The sequence below is a fragment of the Natrix helvetica genome (genome assembly GCF_964273705.1).
Source record: "Natrix helvetica genome assembly, chromosome: Z".
Taxonomy (NCBI): domain Eukaryota; kingdom Metazoa; phylum Chordata; class Lepidosauria; order Squamata; family Natricidae; genus Natrix; species Natrix helvetica.
Genome location: NC_138554.1, coordinates 102,759,471 through 102,777,519, shown reverse-complemented (window position 1 = coordinate 102,777,519; position 18,049 = coordinate 102,759,471). Strand labels below are relative to the sequence as shown.

The 18,049-nt window shown below is 43.2% G+C and overlaps 1 protein-coding gene across 1 annotated transcript; it reads right to left on the bottom strand.

The window, feature by feature from the left end:
- Positions 1–4,855: 4,855 nt before the first annotated feature.
- On the bottom strand, positions 4,856–10,735 carry TWIST1 (twist family bHLH transcription factor 1). Its single transcript, XM_081932281.1, has 2 exons — positions 9,783–10,735; positions 4,856–6,075 (listed from the first exon to the last, which is right to left on the bottom strand). Exon 1 carries the CDS (start codon positions 10,475–10,477, stop codon positions 9,818–9,820), a length of 660 nt encoding a protein of 219 aa, XP_081788407.1. The 5' UTR covers positions 10,478–10,735; the 3' UTR covers positions 4,856–6,075; positions 9,783–9,817.
- Between the last annotated feature and the right edge of the window lie 7,314 nt (positions 10,736–18,049).

The following is an 18,049-nucleotide window of genomic DNA, read 5'->3' as shown; positions in this document are numbered from 1 at the left end:
CAAGGAATAAATCTGTTGCTCAACACCCACCCTTCACCCTTAGTAGCTTCTGGGGTCCTCACCAGAGATTATTTTGGGGATGCCTCTTAATAGATCAACTAGCATATTAGTAGCATCCAAATAGAGTTGGCTGTGAGGGTTTTAATAATATTTATTTCCACAAAGGTGAGCAAGGCTAGGAGTAGTCAGAAATCAAAAACTCAATACTTGCTTGGCTTACAAACAAGAGATGTGACTGTCCAAACGTTAAGTCTTCTTTAGACCTCATTCAGAACTTCATTCAGAAGTTCTAAGCAGTTCCTGAAGAGGGGGGTGGGAGGGAAATGCTACTTCCAATGAAGCAGACCGTAGTATTCCTATGTACACCTTCAGACTATAGCATCCTAATGTAGATCTTAATTATCTCAAAATACAATCTTCTGTACTTTATCTCAGAATAAGGCAGCTTGTTTTCTGTATTCTTTTCCTAGACACTTAACCACCCTGAAATTAAACCTAACACTTTAATAGTATTTACTTGGAAAGATGGTTCTTTTAAGTGATGGAGCTTTTCAGATTATACTCCTTCTTTAATAAAGTCTACATTGAAATGTGTGCCCTCATTTTGTCCCGGTTTCCTTTGCTTTTGGTTTAGATGGGTTTCCTCGAAGAAAATGTTTCCTGCGATTCTGAAATCAGGTGATTCGAAAGTAGGTCTCCTTGGAAACAAATCCACTAAATTCAAATGGATTTATTGCTAATAACGGTATATCCTGTTAAGGAGGGAGGTTTTCCTGGAAATAACTTCGCGAATATACCCATCTGCATAAATTGTGGCATAAATTAATAACTGCCAATCCTTAAATGTAGCAGTTTTGTGGTGATTATGCCTCCAATGAAGACGGTTCCGACCACGAGTAATTCCAGGCATAGCAGCCATTTTGATTTCGTGGATCCAGCAACCTCCCTTTTGCTCAGAGGAGCATTTTGATTTCCTGCACGTGTTGCCGATCGCCTGAGATCCAGATTAACTTCCCACGAAACGAAGGAAGCGGCTTTCGGGCGTTTTAAGTTTGGAATTAAAGCGTGTTTCGAGCTGCAGTTGGCAGAGCGCTTCCCTGGGAGGCCACTTCAAAAATCTCGGGGAAGTTACTCCGCAATGAACATGCCGGCAACCTTCTCTCGCGACGGTTCAAGCCAAGTCCCTGCATTAATCCATCCTTGAGTGGTCCTTCCCTTCATCCGTTTCTCTCAAGGGCACCGAATCCTAGTTCGATTTCCCACACGCTTCAATTTGCTCCCCCCTCCAACTTTTTTTTTTTAAAAAAAAAGACATTAAAAAGTTTCATGGGGAAACCGCTTGACATCATTAGAGCAGGGACAAACGCTCACTTTGAAGGATGCCCGGGCAAGACTTCAAATGAAACTGTATGCCTGAGAAGAATTTGATACTGGGCTCGGGAAAATAACACGGTCGGCCTTTGCCAAACCGTGGAATGTGCAAGAAAGCTCCGCGGACTCGCCAAGTTCCAACTCGGGTTTCTCCGGCGGCTATTCACCCTCCACCTCCTGGGTTAGGCGAAGAACCCACCCACCCGAGCAGGGAAGCCTCGCGTCGCTTTGAAGTTGATTGGCACAGAAACTTCCCTGGGGACCTTAAACGGTGAACAGAAGAATGTAACTTTCCAGAGTGACTTGGGTCGCCTTCAAGAGTTCTGGTGGGGCAGAGACCTTGCCTTTGGCTTCCCGCCCCAGCACTCGCTGCTCCTGAGACCCGAGTCCGGAAGGGGTGGGTGGGGAACCGAGGGCCCGCAATCCTGACTCTTTGGAAAAGCGGCCGACGCCGTTGTCAGCCAGGTTTCCAAGCAAGACCCTGAATCCGGGAAGGCGACATTGATGCCTTCCCCGCCTTCAAAGAGGCACGAGGAGAGGAGCTGCGCAGTTTCAGTGCCTGCGTGGCTGTTCTCTTCCACGTCGGAACTCTTCAGGCGTCTTGGACTGCAACGGCCATCCCCGCCCGGCACAACTGGGCCTCGGGTGATGATGGAGTTGTAAGCCCATGCATGTGTGAGCGCCAGATGGAGAAAGGATGTCTCTCCTTATGGTCCGCCCGGTCACCTTCCTTTGATCTTTGCAAACGTCTGTATTTCTAACGCCCTTGAGGGCAAGGAGGAGGAGAGTGTGTGACCTTAAAAATCTTTGCTGCCGGTTATCAGAGCAGGCTTTTAATTGCGGTTCTCAATGTCAGTTTGGAAAAAAGAGAGAAAGGTATCGATCTAGTTCCACGCAGGCTTCCTGAATTCAGTGATATATAGATTGTGAGAATATTTCTGAGGGTTCTGTCTTCAAAAGAACTGGGGCTGATGATGAGCTAACCCCATCGCAAGCATCCAGTCCTGCTTAGAGGTAATTCCATCCTCGATATGAGCCTAGTGACCTCAGGCACGGACAAACTGTCTAGTCTTCTGCCAAGAATAGGAAGTGGTTTCCTTTTGCCTTTTTTAAAGATGTTTTCCCCCCACTGGAATTCCTTGGAAGTGTCCCCTTCAAATAGTAACCAAACCAAACCCTGCTTAGTTTCCCAGTTCAAACAAGCTCAACCAGGTGCTGCTTGGATCTGAAACAAAACCTGCTACTGATTGCAAGCGCTTACCCTATCGGTTGTTTCACTTTCATTTCAGCTACAAATCAAAACAACCTGCCGTTGAAAATCAGCCGCTGTTTCTTCCCGTTAAGCCGCCGTTTGTTTAGCACAGATTGCAAGGCAGACATCCTATTTAGTATCCATATTACAGATGCAATTCGTATGCATATGTACATTACAGTGCAACCTTAAGCATGCTTTATTCTCGAATTCAGGTCTGCGGTGTTCAGTGGGGCTTGTTCCATAATAGGTGCGTTTAATATGACAGTCCTAAATAGCAGTTCTAAACTTACTTAGTTGGGGGGGAAATCTGCTGAAAATCAAAGGGACACGCAACGGATAAATCAGGTTGTTTCTTTAGAAATATGCTGGCTGCTTCAACGTAAATTGATTCTAAAAAGAGATGCACAAAGTTGGTCAACTCTTGGCCTTCTTGTCCTGAAGTAAATCATTTTAGTTAAATAGGAATACTCTTTGCAAACTGTTACATCTGTTGAATCTAATGAATTAAATTAAACTGATTTGCCTATACTTAAAATGAATTAAAAATAAGAGAGTCCAGGTGTATGAAGACAGTGATTTTTCATCCTAAAAATCAACCTTGATAAAAAAAAAACCTGTTATGGCATTTCTCCCAACTCTACCCCAAATGTAATCAAAGCTGAAAGCCACTTTAACTTAGATTAATATTGTTAATTATTATGCTCATTATAATAACAGGAGCAATCCAAGAAAGAGCAAAGAACATGCAGATATAATTTGGTGTCCTACCTTTCCACATTCCCCAGAAAAGATCTTGTTTGGGTCTCTAAGTTCACATTTGAAGGCTTCCCTTAAATATCTCCGTTCTTAAACCATTGGCCCTTAGGAAACCAAAGCACCATCTTCATTTTTTCTCCATGATGCCCTCTGCCCAAATATATTTCTTCTTTCTAAGTCAGTGAAGTTTCCAAAATCCTGGATAATCAGCTTTAATATACCTCGGTTCTGCCACTTCAAACATGTGTGTTTTTGCAGAACTATACACACATACACATATTCAAAGTGTAGAGAGTCAATATATCTTCTGTTGAGAGGTAGATAAGAAGCTTAAGCTAACTCTGAGTTGTTAATAGGTAGATAAAGAAAGACAAACAAGATTGCCAGCACAATCTAGGCTAAGTAAACATCACTTGGTTTGGAGGAAACCCGCCACTTTAGACTTCTCTGGAAGTTAGAAAAGAGCAAATAGCAGTTACAGGCTGGGGAGCCACCAAAATCTGAAGCGACCTGAACAGAATTCCTTCATGAATCGGCATGGAAGGAAGACGTCAAAGTCTATTTTTGATGCTTTCCTCCTGGAGCTGCTAGCGTCGAAATCTGAGATAGATCAACGCTGATGTTTCAACTAGATCTCCAGCCCACGTGAGCAAAAAGGCAAGCTGGTGGGCGGCAACATGGTCTTCTTATTCAAAGCGACCCCCCGCCCTAAGAAAGGGTGCAGAGGGACTGCAACCTGCGATCTGGACTAACAGCATAGAGTCCCGGGCTCTGATTGCCATTGGACCTTACTTGTGTAAATGGTCCACTGGGATTCTTCCCTTGACTTCGGCCCAAAAAAAGGGAACGTGCCTTAGCATCTTTAGGCTGTGGAATGAGGGGTTACTTAGAAATCTGCAAAGAGATATAAGGGAACCCAATCTGGCATTTGCTAGTGAAAGTGTTGCATGAACGTGCATCCTTTTCCCAGCGAAACGCCAGAAGACAGACCTTTCCTATATCAGGAAAGCAACAATAGGGATATTATTTTTTTCTTTTGAAAAGGAAGTGTTGCTTTGAAATCCTAACTGGGAATATTCCTTGGCAACTTTGTGGAAATGAATGGGATTTGTTTCATGTTATTTTGAGCTTACCGAATCTATTTACCAACCTCTCCCCTGACGTTTTCCAGATGTAATTGGACTCTGACTCCCATCATTTCTAAACCACGTTTACACTGGCTGGGCATGATGGGAGCTATATGTAACACATTGAGAGTGCCAGGTTGGGTGATATAAACATTCTGAAACTTACAAAGAATTAATTATTTCCAAGATACTCTATGTCCCAAGTTATTAGTTTCCCAGTTATTAAGCCTCTGTGTCTATACTAAATGAATGTTAGTATAAAATAAACGGGGCTCTTGAGTAAACCTAACCAACTCCTTCTCATTGTCTCCCCCCCCCCCCAAAAAAAAGAAGTATGCACTTGAGGTGTAATTGCGGGATGTTCTGTTTATTTAGCACTGCAACAAAACTTAACACAGATTTTCAAGATAGCAAAACCCTCTACATTAACGAAGATACTAGATACAGAGGGGGCAATGGTTTTTCATTAAGAGAGCGGAGGGAAGAGACCCTGCATTTTGACTGCTTTTCAACCTGTCAAGTACTTGGTTGTTTTGACTGAAAGAGGGTTAATATCTGAAGCTCAGTAAACCCACAAACAGAATCATAAAGCTGTCTCAATAATTAACACTCCTGTGTCTGTCAGTAGCTGGTTTATTTGCGCTTTCCCCCCATTTGTTTATATTTCCCCCTCTCTACTACCCTCACCCCCTACGCTTCTGGGTACTATCTGCGCTAGTATTATTTACTGTGAGTTTCAAGTCTATTTTTCTCAGTACAGAGCAAACTGTTAACTTTCTTTAACAGTTCAATTTATTTATTGCAGAAAAATATACAATGATATTTACAAAACAATCATCAAAATAGGAATGCATTTAGACACCGGATCTATTTGCATTTTAACATGGGTCATCAATAAATAAATAGAATGATTCATTTTTGTCGTCCCCCCCCCCGCACCTCCCCTTTTTTTCCAGGAACAATTCCAAAACAAAGCAAAACTAATAAGAAACCTGAAATATTTTGCTCATGAGAGTTTGAGCCAGTAAGGTTTTGCTGCTGAAATGGTTTTTGGACGGTGGGTGGGAGAACTTCCCTTTCTCACTCCTTAAAAAAGGGGGGTTCGTTGCCATTAAATCTGTTCAAAAAGAAGGGTGGGGGACTCCAGTAACATATTTCCTTTCATGAGTGGCTCATAAGCTCTCTAGGGAATGCATGCATGCAAAAAAGAGGGAAAGGAAGTAGGAGGAAAAAATTCCAACATTCTTCGTCAAAATGGTAAGGGGGGGGGGAGCTGGTTCAGATTTCGATCAGAATGCAGAGATGTTTTGGTAGATCATCCAGCCTTCACTCTGGATCAGCCACCTCACCGTCTGAGGGGCTCTAGGTCTCTTGCCTCAATTGCTCTCCCCACGCCCTGCTCTTTGCAACCTGGACCAAGAACGGGTCTACATTTCCAAGAAAATCCTTGGCGTGCTATAGTCTGAGAAGGGAGGAAATAACCCCGGGAGGTGGAATGAGGGCGAATCCAAGTGCAGAGTCTCTACTTTGTCCATTTTCTCTCCTTCCCTTTGAGAACAATGTTATCTGGGAGGAAAAAAGAGAGAGACAAGAAGGGAAGGGGAGAAGGGAGAAAACTGTTACTAGAAAAAAGAAAAACATTAACCCTCTTAGAAAGAGAGGGCGAAGCGAGAAGAAAAAGCTTCTTTTCGCGACCCTCCAGAACTATGACTCTGCTAGCTTCAAGCCGCGGTTTGCAAGGCTGCGTGAGGGTGTGAGTGCGCGTGTGTGTAGGGGGGAATTAAAGCACAAAGGAAGGCGGATTGGAGTGGGGGGAGGAATATTGGCAAGGCATGAAATCAGGAAACGCGCCGAAGGAAGCGTCACGGAGATCTATCTCGGGCGAATCTAGTAAATGGGGGATACATTATCCTCCTGAAGCTTAACTAAATTCTCCGTTAAATAAATCCTCGCTCCTTTTTGGGGTAACTTGCTTCCAAGGAAGTCTGTTTCGGGAGCCGGAATTCCTGAGTTCTCCAATCGCCTCGTGGGAAGCCAGCCACCTAGTGTATTGTGGGAAGTGGATGGGGTTAGGAAGAGTGAAAATAATCCGAATTGGTGTCTACTGCCCCGCTGGCATCCTGGATCAAGCATCGGGTCCAAGAAAACCGAAGAAGAACGCGCGCAGAATTGTACAGATATTGTACAATTCTACACGTCCATTACCTACAACCAACGAAGCTTTGGAATAGGATCATTAGTCTTCGCTTTCCAGCGGGCTAGACCTCAAACTTTGGGTCCCGCTCTTTGAACAATTTGACCCAGAGCAGTTTGGCATTTAGCCAGCTTTTCCCATCGATGGAGGTTCTGCAGAAGTGGCCCCCTCCTACCGCCCTCTATCTTTTTACCTAAGAAGTTTAGCCTCTTTGACTTTCGATCCCAGCCTAGTTCTTTCCAATCCCCCAGAGCAACTCCAGTTCGGCCCTCCCAGGCTGCGGTTAGGAAAAGGAGTGGGTGGGGGCAGAGGGGACCAAGAGAGGGATCGACTAGTGTCTTTTTCTCTCGATCTGGTGCCGTTTGGACACCTTGGACTTCAACACCCCTCATTCCAGGCAAATGGGACACTGAGTGATCTGGCAAAGGAAGCAACTGGGGAAAGGCTGATCTAATACCCTGAACCTGATCAGATTTACTCAGACATAAATTCAAATTGCTTCAGAGTTGATTTTATAAAAGAAGGATTTCTGGATAATTATTAGGATTTTGGCAATTGATCCTCCCATCAACTCCAGTTGGTGAGATTTACTCCAAAAGAATTCTAGTTATTGGGTAGGAAGATCTCATTTTTTTCATGGGCCTAGAGCTGCACATACAATCCTATATGTGAAGAATTGAAATCAATAGGATCTCTGAGTAAACAGGCACGGGTTCAGGCTTGAAGCCCCTTTTCTTCTCTCTCTCTCTCTCTCTCTCTCTCTCTCTCTCTCTCTAATCCAACTTTCTAGAGGATCTTTAATTTTTGAGGTAGTATTTCCATGTGCTCATATTTTTTACGCCATGGTCTGATTTAACAAGTTGCCCTCCTTCCTCCCCCAAGTTGGCAGTGCTAAACTGCAATACAGGCACCAGCTTACCTGGGAGTAAGACCTGTTGTGTTCAGTAGGATAAGGATCATATATTCTACTCACAAGTCAATTCCAACACAATAATGTGACTTGTTTCAAAACAAAAGTACTCTTACCAAGTAATTCTAGATGCATTTACTCTGGAATATGTAATAGGACTTAATCTCCAGTGCTTCTTGAATGAAAATAAAATGGCCAAAATGGAACAATTCACTTTTTAAAAGAAGATTCATAGCTTTATTCAGGTATCCTGCCACTTTTATGCAAGTGAATAAAGCTCCGCATAGGTAAAAGAACTTGGCTCCAAAAATGAGCCTCCAGTTGCCATTATGATTTTAAAAAATCCTTTGATTCTGAATTAGCAGATTTAACCATATGATTCCCATGTACGCTTTATCCTGATGAATTTTCTAGCAGGAAAGTATGCAAAAAAAAAAGTTAGAAGAGCTAAAGCTTAGAAAACACATTAGGCTTCAGACTATTAGTGCCATCAATGCACATTTCTAGGGCAAGATCAAATACAAGTGGAGATAATTTAACATAGGACTACTTACATTATAGGTCTGCATAGGATCTTGACTGCATTTCTACCAAAATTATGGACCTTCATCAGCTATAATCTGGGGCAAACCAGGAACAGTAAGTTTTGCATGTTTGCTTTCATATTTTGTTTTATGTTTTGTGACACAAAATGAAATTTTTACTCAAGCACTCCTTGTAGTGCCATTCTCAAAATAATTAGACCTTTGGTAATATAATTGGCTTTACTGGAGATGGTTAGCCAAGGAAGTCTAGCAAACAAGACTTTAGCTTAGAATCTACAACGTCCACCCAAATTTTGGGAAATTGAACCCATTCTTTGATTTTTCTGATTTTTGTCATGAGTGTGAAAGAGAGAAGAAGAAGAAGAAAAAGAAGAAGAAGAAGAAGAAGAAGAAGAAGAAGAAGAAGAAGAAGAAGAAGAAGAAGAAGAAGAAGAAGAAGAAGAAACAACATGCAATTAAGCACTGAGCTTCTTAAACCCACCACCGTCCCTTCCTGAAATTGGGAATGTGTTTGGAAAATCCAAGAAGTGGTAGCAGGACTATAAACACTCCTAATGTCACATAGCTTCCAGGAGAATCTTGGAAAGCGATTCTATCATGCTGCTCATTTACAGATATTGGTGGACTTCATTCTGCATAAAGCAAGAAGGTGCACAAGAAAATGAGCCTGGATATGTATAAATGGTTTATTTTTCCTCAAGCAGATGCTTCTTCCAAAGGGAAATCTTAAAATATAATAAGTGGAAATAAAACAGATAAAAATGAAAACACCTCTGAAGGCAAAGGATGCAGAACAGGGAGAGGTTGTGCTTGGGAGGCAGAGCCTGACAGCTGGATTTTAAAGAAGAAAGCTTCCTTCCCGTGCCTAAATTTCTATAGGATTTTCTACTAAGGCTAAGGGATGGCCCGAGGTCTCGTGTTAAAAAATCAAGAACAATTTTGGAATGTGGATGGAAGAAAATGAGGCAAGGCTAGGTCAGACACGTGTGTGGAATGAGACCAAGATGGGTGCTTGAGCTGGGAAAGTCCCTCTGAAAACACCTCTGGAATCAAGAGTAACAGCTTGCTCAAGGATTAGCTGCCCTGGTCCTTAATTTTCGTGCCAAAGAAAACAGGATGGCTAAAGTGGGCTGATAAGATGTTCAACTCCTTTTACTCCCCACTCAGCTATCCCCACCTTGTGGTGGTACAGCTCAAGAGAAGAGAGAAGGCTGTGTTGGCACCCAGAGGGACTTCCAGAAGACAATTAAGATAGCGGACTCTCAACCCTCTCTGAAGTTTCAGAGGATTCCTCGCAGGCTCTCTAACTTTCTGAAAAAGACAACCTTCCCTCCCCCATTTCTGCTGTTCTGCAAATCAAGGGACTCGAAGATTGAGGACCTTGGTGAGGGAAGAAGTCCTTGAAAGGTTGGCCTCGGAAGTCTGACTAGATTCCTTGTAGGGGTAGTAAATTGTTTTCCAAGGTCTTTTAATTCCGGAGATTTCCAGGCAGGATATCCCTGGGGAGCGCTTTCTCGCCACTCCCCCGGGACAGCCAGTCCTTCGGAGGTCCTTGGGCGGCCTCCTCGCGAGGATCCCTCGCTTCCTCAGCCCATCCCCGCTCCACCGAATCCTGCGCTCTTACCTAAAGTCTCCGGGCACGCCAGGCTGCACAGGACGCTAGTGGGAGGCAGACATGGACCAGGCGCCTTCCATGCGCCAAACGGAGAAGGCGTAGCTGAGGCGCTCGTGGGCCACATAGCTGCAGCTGGCCATCTTGGAGTCGAGCTCGTCACTCTGCAGAACCTGGTAGAGGAAGTCGATGTAGCGGGCGGCCAGCTTGAGGGTCTGGATCTTGCTCAGTTTGTCCGACGGCAGCGTCGGGATAATCTTGCGCAGAGCCGCGAAGGCTTCGTTCAGCGACTGCGTGCGCTGGCGCTCGCGGACGTTGGCCATCACTCGCTGCGTTTGAAGCTCCTCGTACGACTGAGGGCTGCCTCCTCCGCTGCTGCTGCCCCCTCCTCCTCCTCCTCCTCCGCCGCCGCCGCTCGACTTCTTGCCTCTTTTGCCTTGCGCCGGGCTACACGGCTCCTCTGTTGAGCCGAGCCCTCCGCTGGTCACTCCGCCGCCGCCTCCGGGGCCTCCTCCTCCTGCTGCTGCAGCCGCCCTACGGCTCGAGCGCCTCTTCCGTCCCCCTCGTTTGCCGGCGCCTTGAAGTTGCTGCTGCTGCTGCTGCTGTTGCTGCTGCTGCTGGCGATCGGTCTCCTCTTCGCTGTTGCTCAAGCTTTCGTCGGCGGGCGAGACTGGAGAGTTGGACTCGTCCTGCTGCTGCTGCATCATCTCTAGGGCCAACCTGCGGCGCACTGAGCAGCCCTTTGGAAGGGGCGAGGTGGGGGGGGGCGGGCGATGCTTAGCCAGCCAGCTCCCCGCGGCTAGATCCTTAGCCTGCGAGAGTCCAGATGAAGTCGGCAGCAACTTTCAGTTGGATGGGAGGGTGGAGGCCATGCAGATCCGAAAAGAAAGGCAGCGGAGGAAGGAGAATCTCTGGCGCTGTCAGCTCCCCTCCCGAGGGCTCCTCGGAGCTGGCTGGGAGTTGGGCGAAAGTTGCAGCCTGGGACGTTCTTATAGCTCCTGCTGGCGGAAAGTTTGGGGGTAGCGGTGTCATTGGCTTGACGTGGAGAAGGAGGGACTTTGTAGAGGCTGAGGCGAAAGTTTCCGCTTCCCCCTCCCTCCTCTCCGCTGCCTTTCCCAGACCGTTAGCCAGAGAACGGAGGCAGCTCCTTCCCCAAACCGCCGGCTGCTCTCAGAGGCTGTTACACTTCTGCCCTTCCCTTCCCCCTCCAAAGCACACCAGCCTTTGAAGGGCTTAGGGGATACGGGCTGTATGCACCCCGATTCCTCCGGTTATCCTCTCCTGGGATCCTCAGACATTTTTCTTCCGAGGCGATCTGCTTAAGCACTTCCTTGAAAGCCACCTCAGCTCCGTCGAATCAAGAAGCATTGCTTTCCATGCTATCGTCGTCTGCTCGGAAGGAGGGCCGATTTCTGTCACAAGATTTACTTCCGAGTCATTCCTATCTGGCTGCGCGATTAGGGTCGATTGAGGGTCGTCGAAATTGGTTGCCTTTACTGGCCAACAAGTTCTGAAGAAGTTGGGTCCAGCCCTTGGGTTTGAGATCCATTTTCAGGCAGGAATCCCACCACCATTTAACCAATTCTGTCCATCACCACATGTCAAAGTGCTAGAAAAAGTTAAATAGGCGCAGTTTTCCGCATTGAAATCAACTGATATATTGTTTTACTTCCAAATAAGGGACATTTGTATCTGTAGACCCCAGACCGTCCAGCAAGGACAGTTTAATGAAACTCCCATTTCATTAATGACCCCTAATTACAAGTAGAGTGTGAACTGGGTTTGAGGAGAGGGATTCCACTTCTGTTAGGAGTGAATTCCAAGAATATCAAATGGGGTGACAAATTTCACGTTCAGAATGCGAATTAATTCGGGGGCATGTTACATTTAAGGGAGCCTGTTCAAATGCACGCGGGATCGAGTTGCCTGTTGAACTCTGACTGGATCTTCCCAGGCTCGATTTGGGGAATTAGATTCTGATGCTTCGATCACGGCGTCCCGTTGGCCATTTAGAGGACAAGAGGTGTGCTTTCCAAGGATGTCCCTGCAGCCCTGCTCGCTTCCCTAAGTGCCTCAGCGCTCGCTTCGGGCAGCCGCCCAAAGCGTTGATTTCACGCAGTTCTTGGACGTTGGATCAGAGGCTGACTGATTTCATGAGCGGGAGGGGGGAGTTGAGGGAGGGGGAAAGGAGAGAGAGAATTTACGTTTTGCGGTCTGTCAAAAATCAGAATTAGGATTCCGTCTAGCTTTATTTCTGACTTCTAAAGGCACGGATCCCAGGTAACATTGTTTATTGGGAAACTTCTTCCCCCACCCCAAAAAAAGACAATTGCTTCTTATTAGCCGACAAATAAAGCAAGAGGGACCGAAGATATCCTGCAACGTCCTTGCTTCTGAACTGGGCCAGGGAGAAAATGCGTGTTTCTAGAGGTGACCGAATAATCCACAGATCCGAGGTGGTGTTAGCATTCAGATGCTGTTTGGATTGCTTCCTTCCACAACGGAAGGACAGCGGGTTCTTCTCCAAAATAAACTGGACCAAGATCCCCCTGTTAGCCAAATAACAGCAGGGATGTGTGTTAAAAGATTCCATTGCCGGCAGTGAAAGCTTTGCCATCTAATGGCGAAGGCATCTGCCTTTTTTTCTAAAATATCTTCACTCTACCTTAATTTATAAATAAGGTTGCCCTATGCGCTGAAGGTGGAGAACGAGGTGTGCTGAAGGTCTTTGGAAGCAGATACTTCCAGCCACCGAGCACATCCAATCTTCTGAGTCCTTCAATACATTAATACAATAGTTATCACGGCATAAAAAAATCAAACAAAACTATTCTGGTGTTGCTTTATAGTTTTTTTTTTCTTTGTTTCTTTCTAAAACTCCAAGCTTTTTAGTCTGCAAAGTGCAGAGATTGGGGAGAAAATGTGTTCCTTAAAAAGAAAAGCTGAAAAGAATTGAAAAGATTTCGTAGGTTTCCCAAGAACTGCCCGCTGGATGCTCGGAACTATAAAAGTGCTGTTCTAGCCGCGCCTCTGCCCCGCGGCCGCTACTGTCGCTTTTGCAAATAAATCAATCAGACCAGGCCGAAGTAGCGGGGTGAGTTTTCAGAGCAAACGCGGTGCTGCCTCAAGATTGAAAAAAATCCACGTGGCCCTCGTGTCTTGAAAGGCGAAGGTAACTTTTTTGGCAGCCGCTGGATCCACGTTTGAGGCAGAGTGGCCTGTCGACCTCCAAATGATGCTGAACTACAAAACCCAGCGTCCGCTGCTTTTGGATCGAAGTCGTTTTTAAACGGATCTAAAAAAAGACCCTGGGGAAAAAAAGTCTTAATCTAGAGGTTAATTCAAAGGTTGGATTAAGTAAAGGAGGGAAGGGGTCTTTCCACGTGTCTTCCTTTAAGCTAAGGCAGCTAGCACGTCTAGGGGGCAGCAGGTTGAAGAAAGCCTGTTTAGGCCTAGCTGAACATAGTTCGAAAAAAAATTTATTCATTTTTTTCCTAGTAAAAGCGCAGCGTCGGGAAAGAGAAATGCAAAGTGCGGCCCCTCCGCTTTAAATCCGTCGTAGCGATCAATCGGCGTTTCCCTCCAGTGTTTCGGGCAGTGCTTTTACTTCTTCAGCCTCGCTTCATTTCCAAAACAATGATTATTATGGCCACCCACCCCCCACCCCGAGATCCAAACTCGGGAGACACTCTCTTCAGATGTTCCTCAAAACCTTATAAAAGAAGGACTTCTGACCTGAGAAAGGGAAATCCCTAGCGTGTCACGTCTGATGGCGGACGTGGCGCCCACTTTCTGGAATCAATCGTGTAGGAAGGAGTAACGTCGACCAGAGTCGCTCTGAATAGGATGGATGATGGATGGATGGATGGATGGATGGATGGATGGATGGATAGATAGATAGATAGATAGATAGATAGATAGATAGATAGATAGATGATAGATGATAGATAGATAGATAGATAGATAGATAGATAGATAGATAGATAGATAGATAGATAGATAGATAGATAGATAGATAGATAGATAGATGGTTTTTTGCATGGTCAGAAAACGATCTGATCGTTTTCTGATCTCAGAAGGGACTGGAGAAGATGGGATAGAAGCGGAGGTGCATTTATAAAACTTGCTTGCTTAAAACTTTTGGCACAGTGGTCCTTTTATTGGCCTCACAACAATCCTGTGAGGTAGGTTAAGCTTGAAACAATAAGAGACCAAAATGATTCCGTTGGGGGTTGTTTTAAGCAAGGACTGTTCGGCACACAAATCCTGCTATTTTTTGAATGTCACTGTGGCTTACATGGCAAAACAGGAGTTTATAGTGATTCAAACTCTTTATGCTTAATTTCCTAGCCAGGAAGAGGTTAGGGATGAAATCAAAATCAAAATTGATGTCCTTAATTCTGTCACTGAGTTAAGGACCAAGTCTTCTTTAAGGGAATAATATACCTTAATAATCTGAAACTTTTGCTCATCTCTTCCCACATTCCAAAATTGTTGCTTAAAGTGTAATCAGCTTTTATCTTCCAGGTCCATGTAAGCGTTGGAAAGCTGTGGGACAACACAGTTCAGCCCTGAAGATGAACTGAGAAGTCATCTTTCCCATTTTTCTGTAGGAGGTTACTCAGAATTTGCCAGTGAATTTGATTTCCTTCTTGGCGTCTCTAGTCAAGTGGTTTAAAGTGCACCAGAGTTGTTGCTTTCCCAAACTTTACCCCTCCCTCTCAGCCAAAGTGATTGCATTATCACTTCTAATCTAACAGAACCATCCCACAAAATGCATCAGATGGAGCTTTTAATAAGCTACAAGTAAGATGCTGCAAAAAAAGCATAAACACAAGCCTTTCAAGTGCTGCCAATGAATATTAAGCTAGGGGATAATTTAAAAAGAGGGGTGGGGGTGAGGAAACAACATAAGGATTTTGCTTTCCTGATCAGCAGGGAAAGATATATTTTACATACTGTTTAGAGGATTTTTCAAACATATCACTTCCCTATTCCAGCTTTTAGAAGGCGATTGGTAAACCAATCAATTAAACAAACAAATCCCTACGTTTTTAACATTGGGCAAGCTATGAAAAGTGGACTCTGTTCTGCTCTACCTCAGCCTGAATTAAAAATACTAGCCTAAAATAAGAAAGTCAGGAAAACTGGCTTCTATCAGACAGTGGTGTCTATAGGTATTGGCCAAAGAATAAAAATTACAGCAACAACGAGATCTGCCTGCTTTATGTTTGTGTCATGATCACACCATAAAGGCAGCCATTTTGTTTTGTGTTTCTACCATACCCCGCAGGCACCTCCGATATCAATCTAGAGATAAGAATCAAGCATTCTGTTCATTCAAAATCCAGCCAGGTGCATATTAAATAAAGATGAGTGACCAGTCCAACATACAGAACCATGTTTTCTAAGAAAAGGCATCCAGTATTGCTACTAATATTAAAAATTATAATAAATAGACCTCATAGTTGGTAACTAAGGGACCTTTCCCCATGGCTGAGTTGTCTCCCTAGATCTACAGAAAATACCTTGGCCATAACATTTGTTTTTCTTAGTGTCCATTCTTATCCCTAGTTCCTAGTCACCTAACTTTCCTCCAAGGTAACAAGTGACAAATTCTATACACCTTGAGGTATTTTAAGAAAAAAATAAGATATTCTTTTAACATCAGTACATCTGTGGATCAAAGCTGGTGGATGCTGGACTAAAAGTTGAGAAGAAACCGATGCCATGAGAACTTGAGAAGAAAGAAAAGATGGCCAAAGTTGGTTTGTGCCATGTAGTGGAGGAGCAGCCCCCTGTGGGTATGGATAAAGCGACCACAACATTTGGGAATAGCAAATCCAAAAAGAAGAGAGAAAAAGAATGAAAAAAAATATTTTGCATTTGTCTTGATCTGGAACTCTTTAGCAGCAGGGACACACCCTGCTTTAAGAATTCTCAAATATTTATTTGATAAATGAATAAATAAGTAAGTAAATTCTGGACAGAAGGATAAGGAGACACATACAAAATTACACCCTTAGCCCAATAAAACTTTGAATTATGTTTTGCTTTGATGATATTTTGTGTGAAGTTCCCCTCCCCCATGGCTGCTTTATAAAGCAACATTTTCTTCTAAAGAACAAAACAAGGCCGCTGCATTACTTCATTTTGAGCCCTTCTAACATCCCTATTTCTTAATAAGGTAAATAGAATCACCCGCTGTGGCACAGGGTGCCTCATGGTGGAAAATTATATCTGTATCATATTGTAATTTATAGATTGCCCAAAAAATTAGTTTTTCTTTAATTACACAATTCCAAAGATAGTGTTTTTTCCACTTGATCTTTTTTCTTCACTTTTCTTCCTAATAACATACTTCGAGATAGAGTGACTAGAATTGTACTTAATCATCTTTGAGTTTGATAGGATTATGATACTTGCATGTTTTTCTTCTTCTGGGAAATCCCTAGAGTTTGCATTTTTTCACAGCTGTTATTATTAATATGACCAACCAGTAAGCAATGAATTGTTTTGGGCAACCTCTCTCTGGATCATGTACCTCTATACCTTGCCCATTTATTCATTATTTTATTTCAAAATCATATGGGGTTGGCTGGCATTAAATGTCCCTGTGTATGAGACTGTCTATTCTCATATAGGCGTGTATCTATTACTCATTTTTTTCCATCATGAACACAATATCCTGACATTTATAAAGCATGTAATGAAATCATCGGTCATCTTCCTTCCTTTGCTTTCAGTTTTCTATCCAGGACACCTGTCATGTTCAAATGTTTTTTGGCTAATGATAAAAATCATAGGAATTGAAGTCCAAGAAGATCTAGTGGGCTAAAATCCCCATTGCATCCTACTTTGCAAGCATCTGCAAATTCCATCTGCAATATAATTATATGAATGGCTAATCAGGAGTAATCTCTAATATGTCCAAAGGGAATTATTCCTTAGGATATATAATGAGACAGCCAGTTTAGTTTAGTGGTTAAGGCACCAGGCTAGAAAGTGGAGGCCATGAGTTCTAGTCCTGCTTTAGTTACAAACTAATATTGAGCCAGTTACCCTCACTCAACCTCAGGAACCTGGCAATGTATTCAGGCATTTGCCAGGAGTCAATACTGGTGTGTGTGTGTGTGTACATGTGCATGCATGCGCATGGATGTATGCATACATGAGCATACACAGAGACACACAGATACAGGTAGACATAGATACACCCAAGCACACACAGGGGACTACAGCCCTAGATACTGTTAGTGTCCCAGTAAACTATCTGAAGACAAAATGAACATTATTTTCTCTCATTAGGGTTACAATTAATGAACAATTTATCTCAGGCTCTCAGAATTTGAAAAATATATACAAGAAAAGCTGTTCAAAACTTCTCCCCCCCCCCCATCTCTCCTCCCCATAAATCTCTGCATAATTGCTTCTCAAAGCAAACTAAGCAATATACTTTAAGCAGTGTAAAATCATTTGAAACTACTGGCTGAAAGAAATCCTGGCTTAGTGACATGCATTGAGCTTAAGCTATCCAGCAAGACTGTTAGGAAAATAGTATAAGACATATTAGTATGACAGCCACTTCCAATTTCAAGTCTTTCTCTGCTGTTTCTCTGAGCACATCAATACTGCAGAGCAATTAAAAGGCTATTGTTGATTTTGCTGTGCAAATTGAAATATTGTTTTGTAGAAGAAAAAATACTTAGCCTGGATACTATGGATTCAGGAAAGTTGGGCCCTTGTTCCTCCTGGAAGATCAAGTAATTTCTTTTTTTCCCAATTTTAATTTTATTTCATTTCAAAATGCAGAGTATTGGTTAAAAAACCCAAATTCACTGAAAATATAAATGAAACAATATTTATCCATTTAAAAAATAGAAATAAAAGAAAAGGATACTAAAATCTAAAAAAAAAAGATTTAAAAAATCTGTGTTACATATTATCCTTGTCAATAATCATTAATTTACAAAACCATATAGTACTATAATGTAATCAGTCTCAAATATTATTGTACAATATCCTAAAGTCTGTGCCAACATAGTACATATTGCTTCATTCTTTGATTAGTAGAAAATATTGCTTTTATATTTGGATTATAGATTGATATAGTTTATAGATAGATATATCACACATTTCCAAAAGCCATAATAATATCCTAGTTCTATTTTTTCAGTATTTTAGCCATTCCTCAGTGCTCATTATAATTGTAATTCCTAATAAGTAGTTAGGTGAAGGTATCATTAACTTTGACTTTACTTTGAATGGGAAAAACCTGG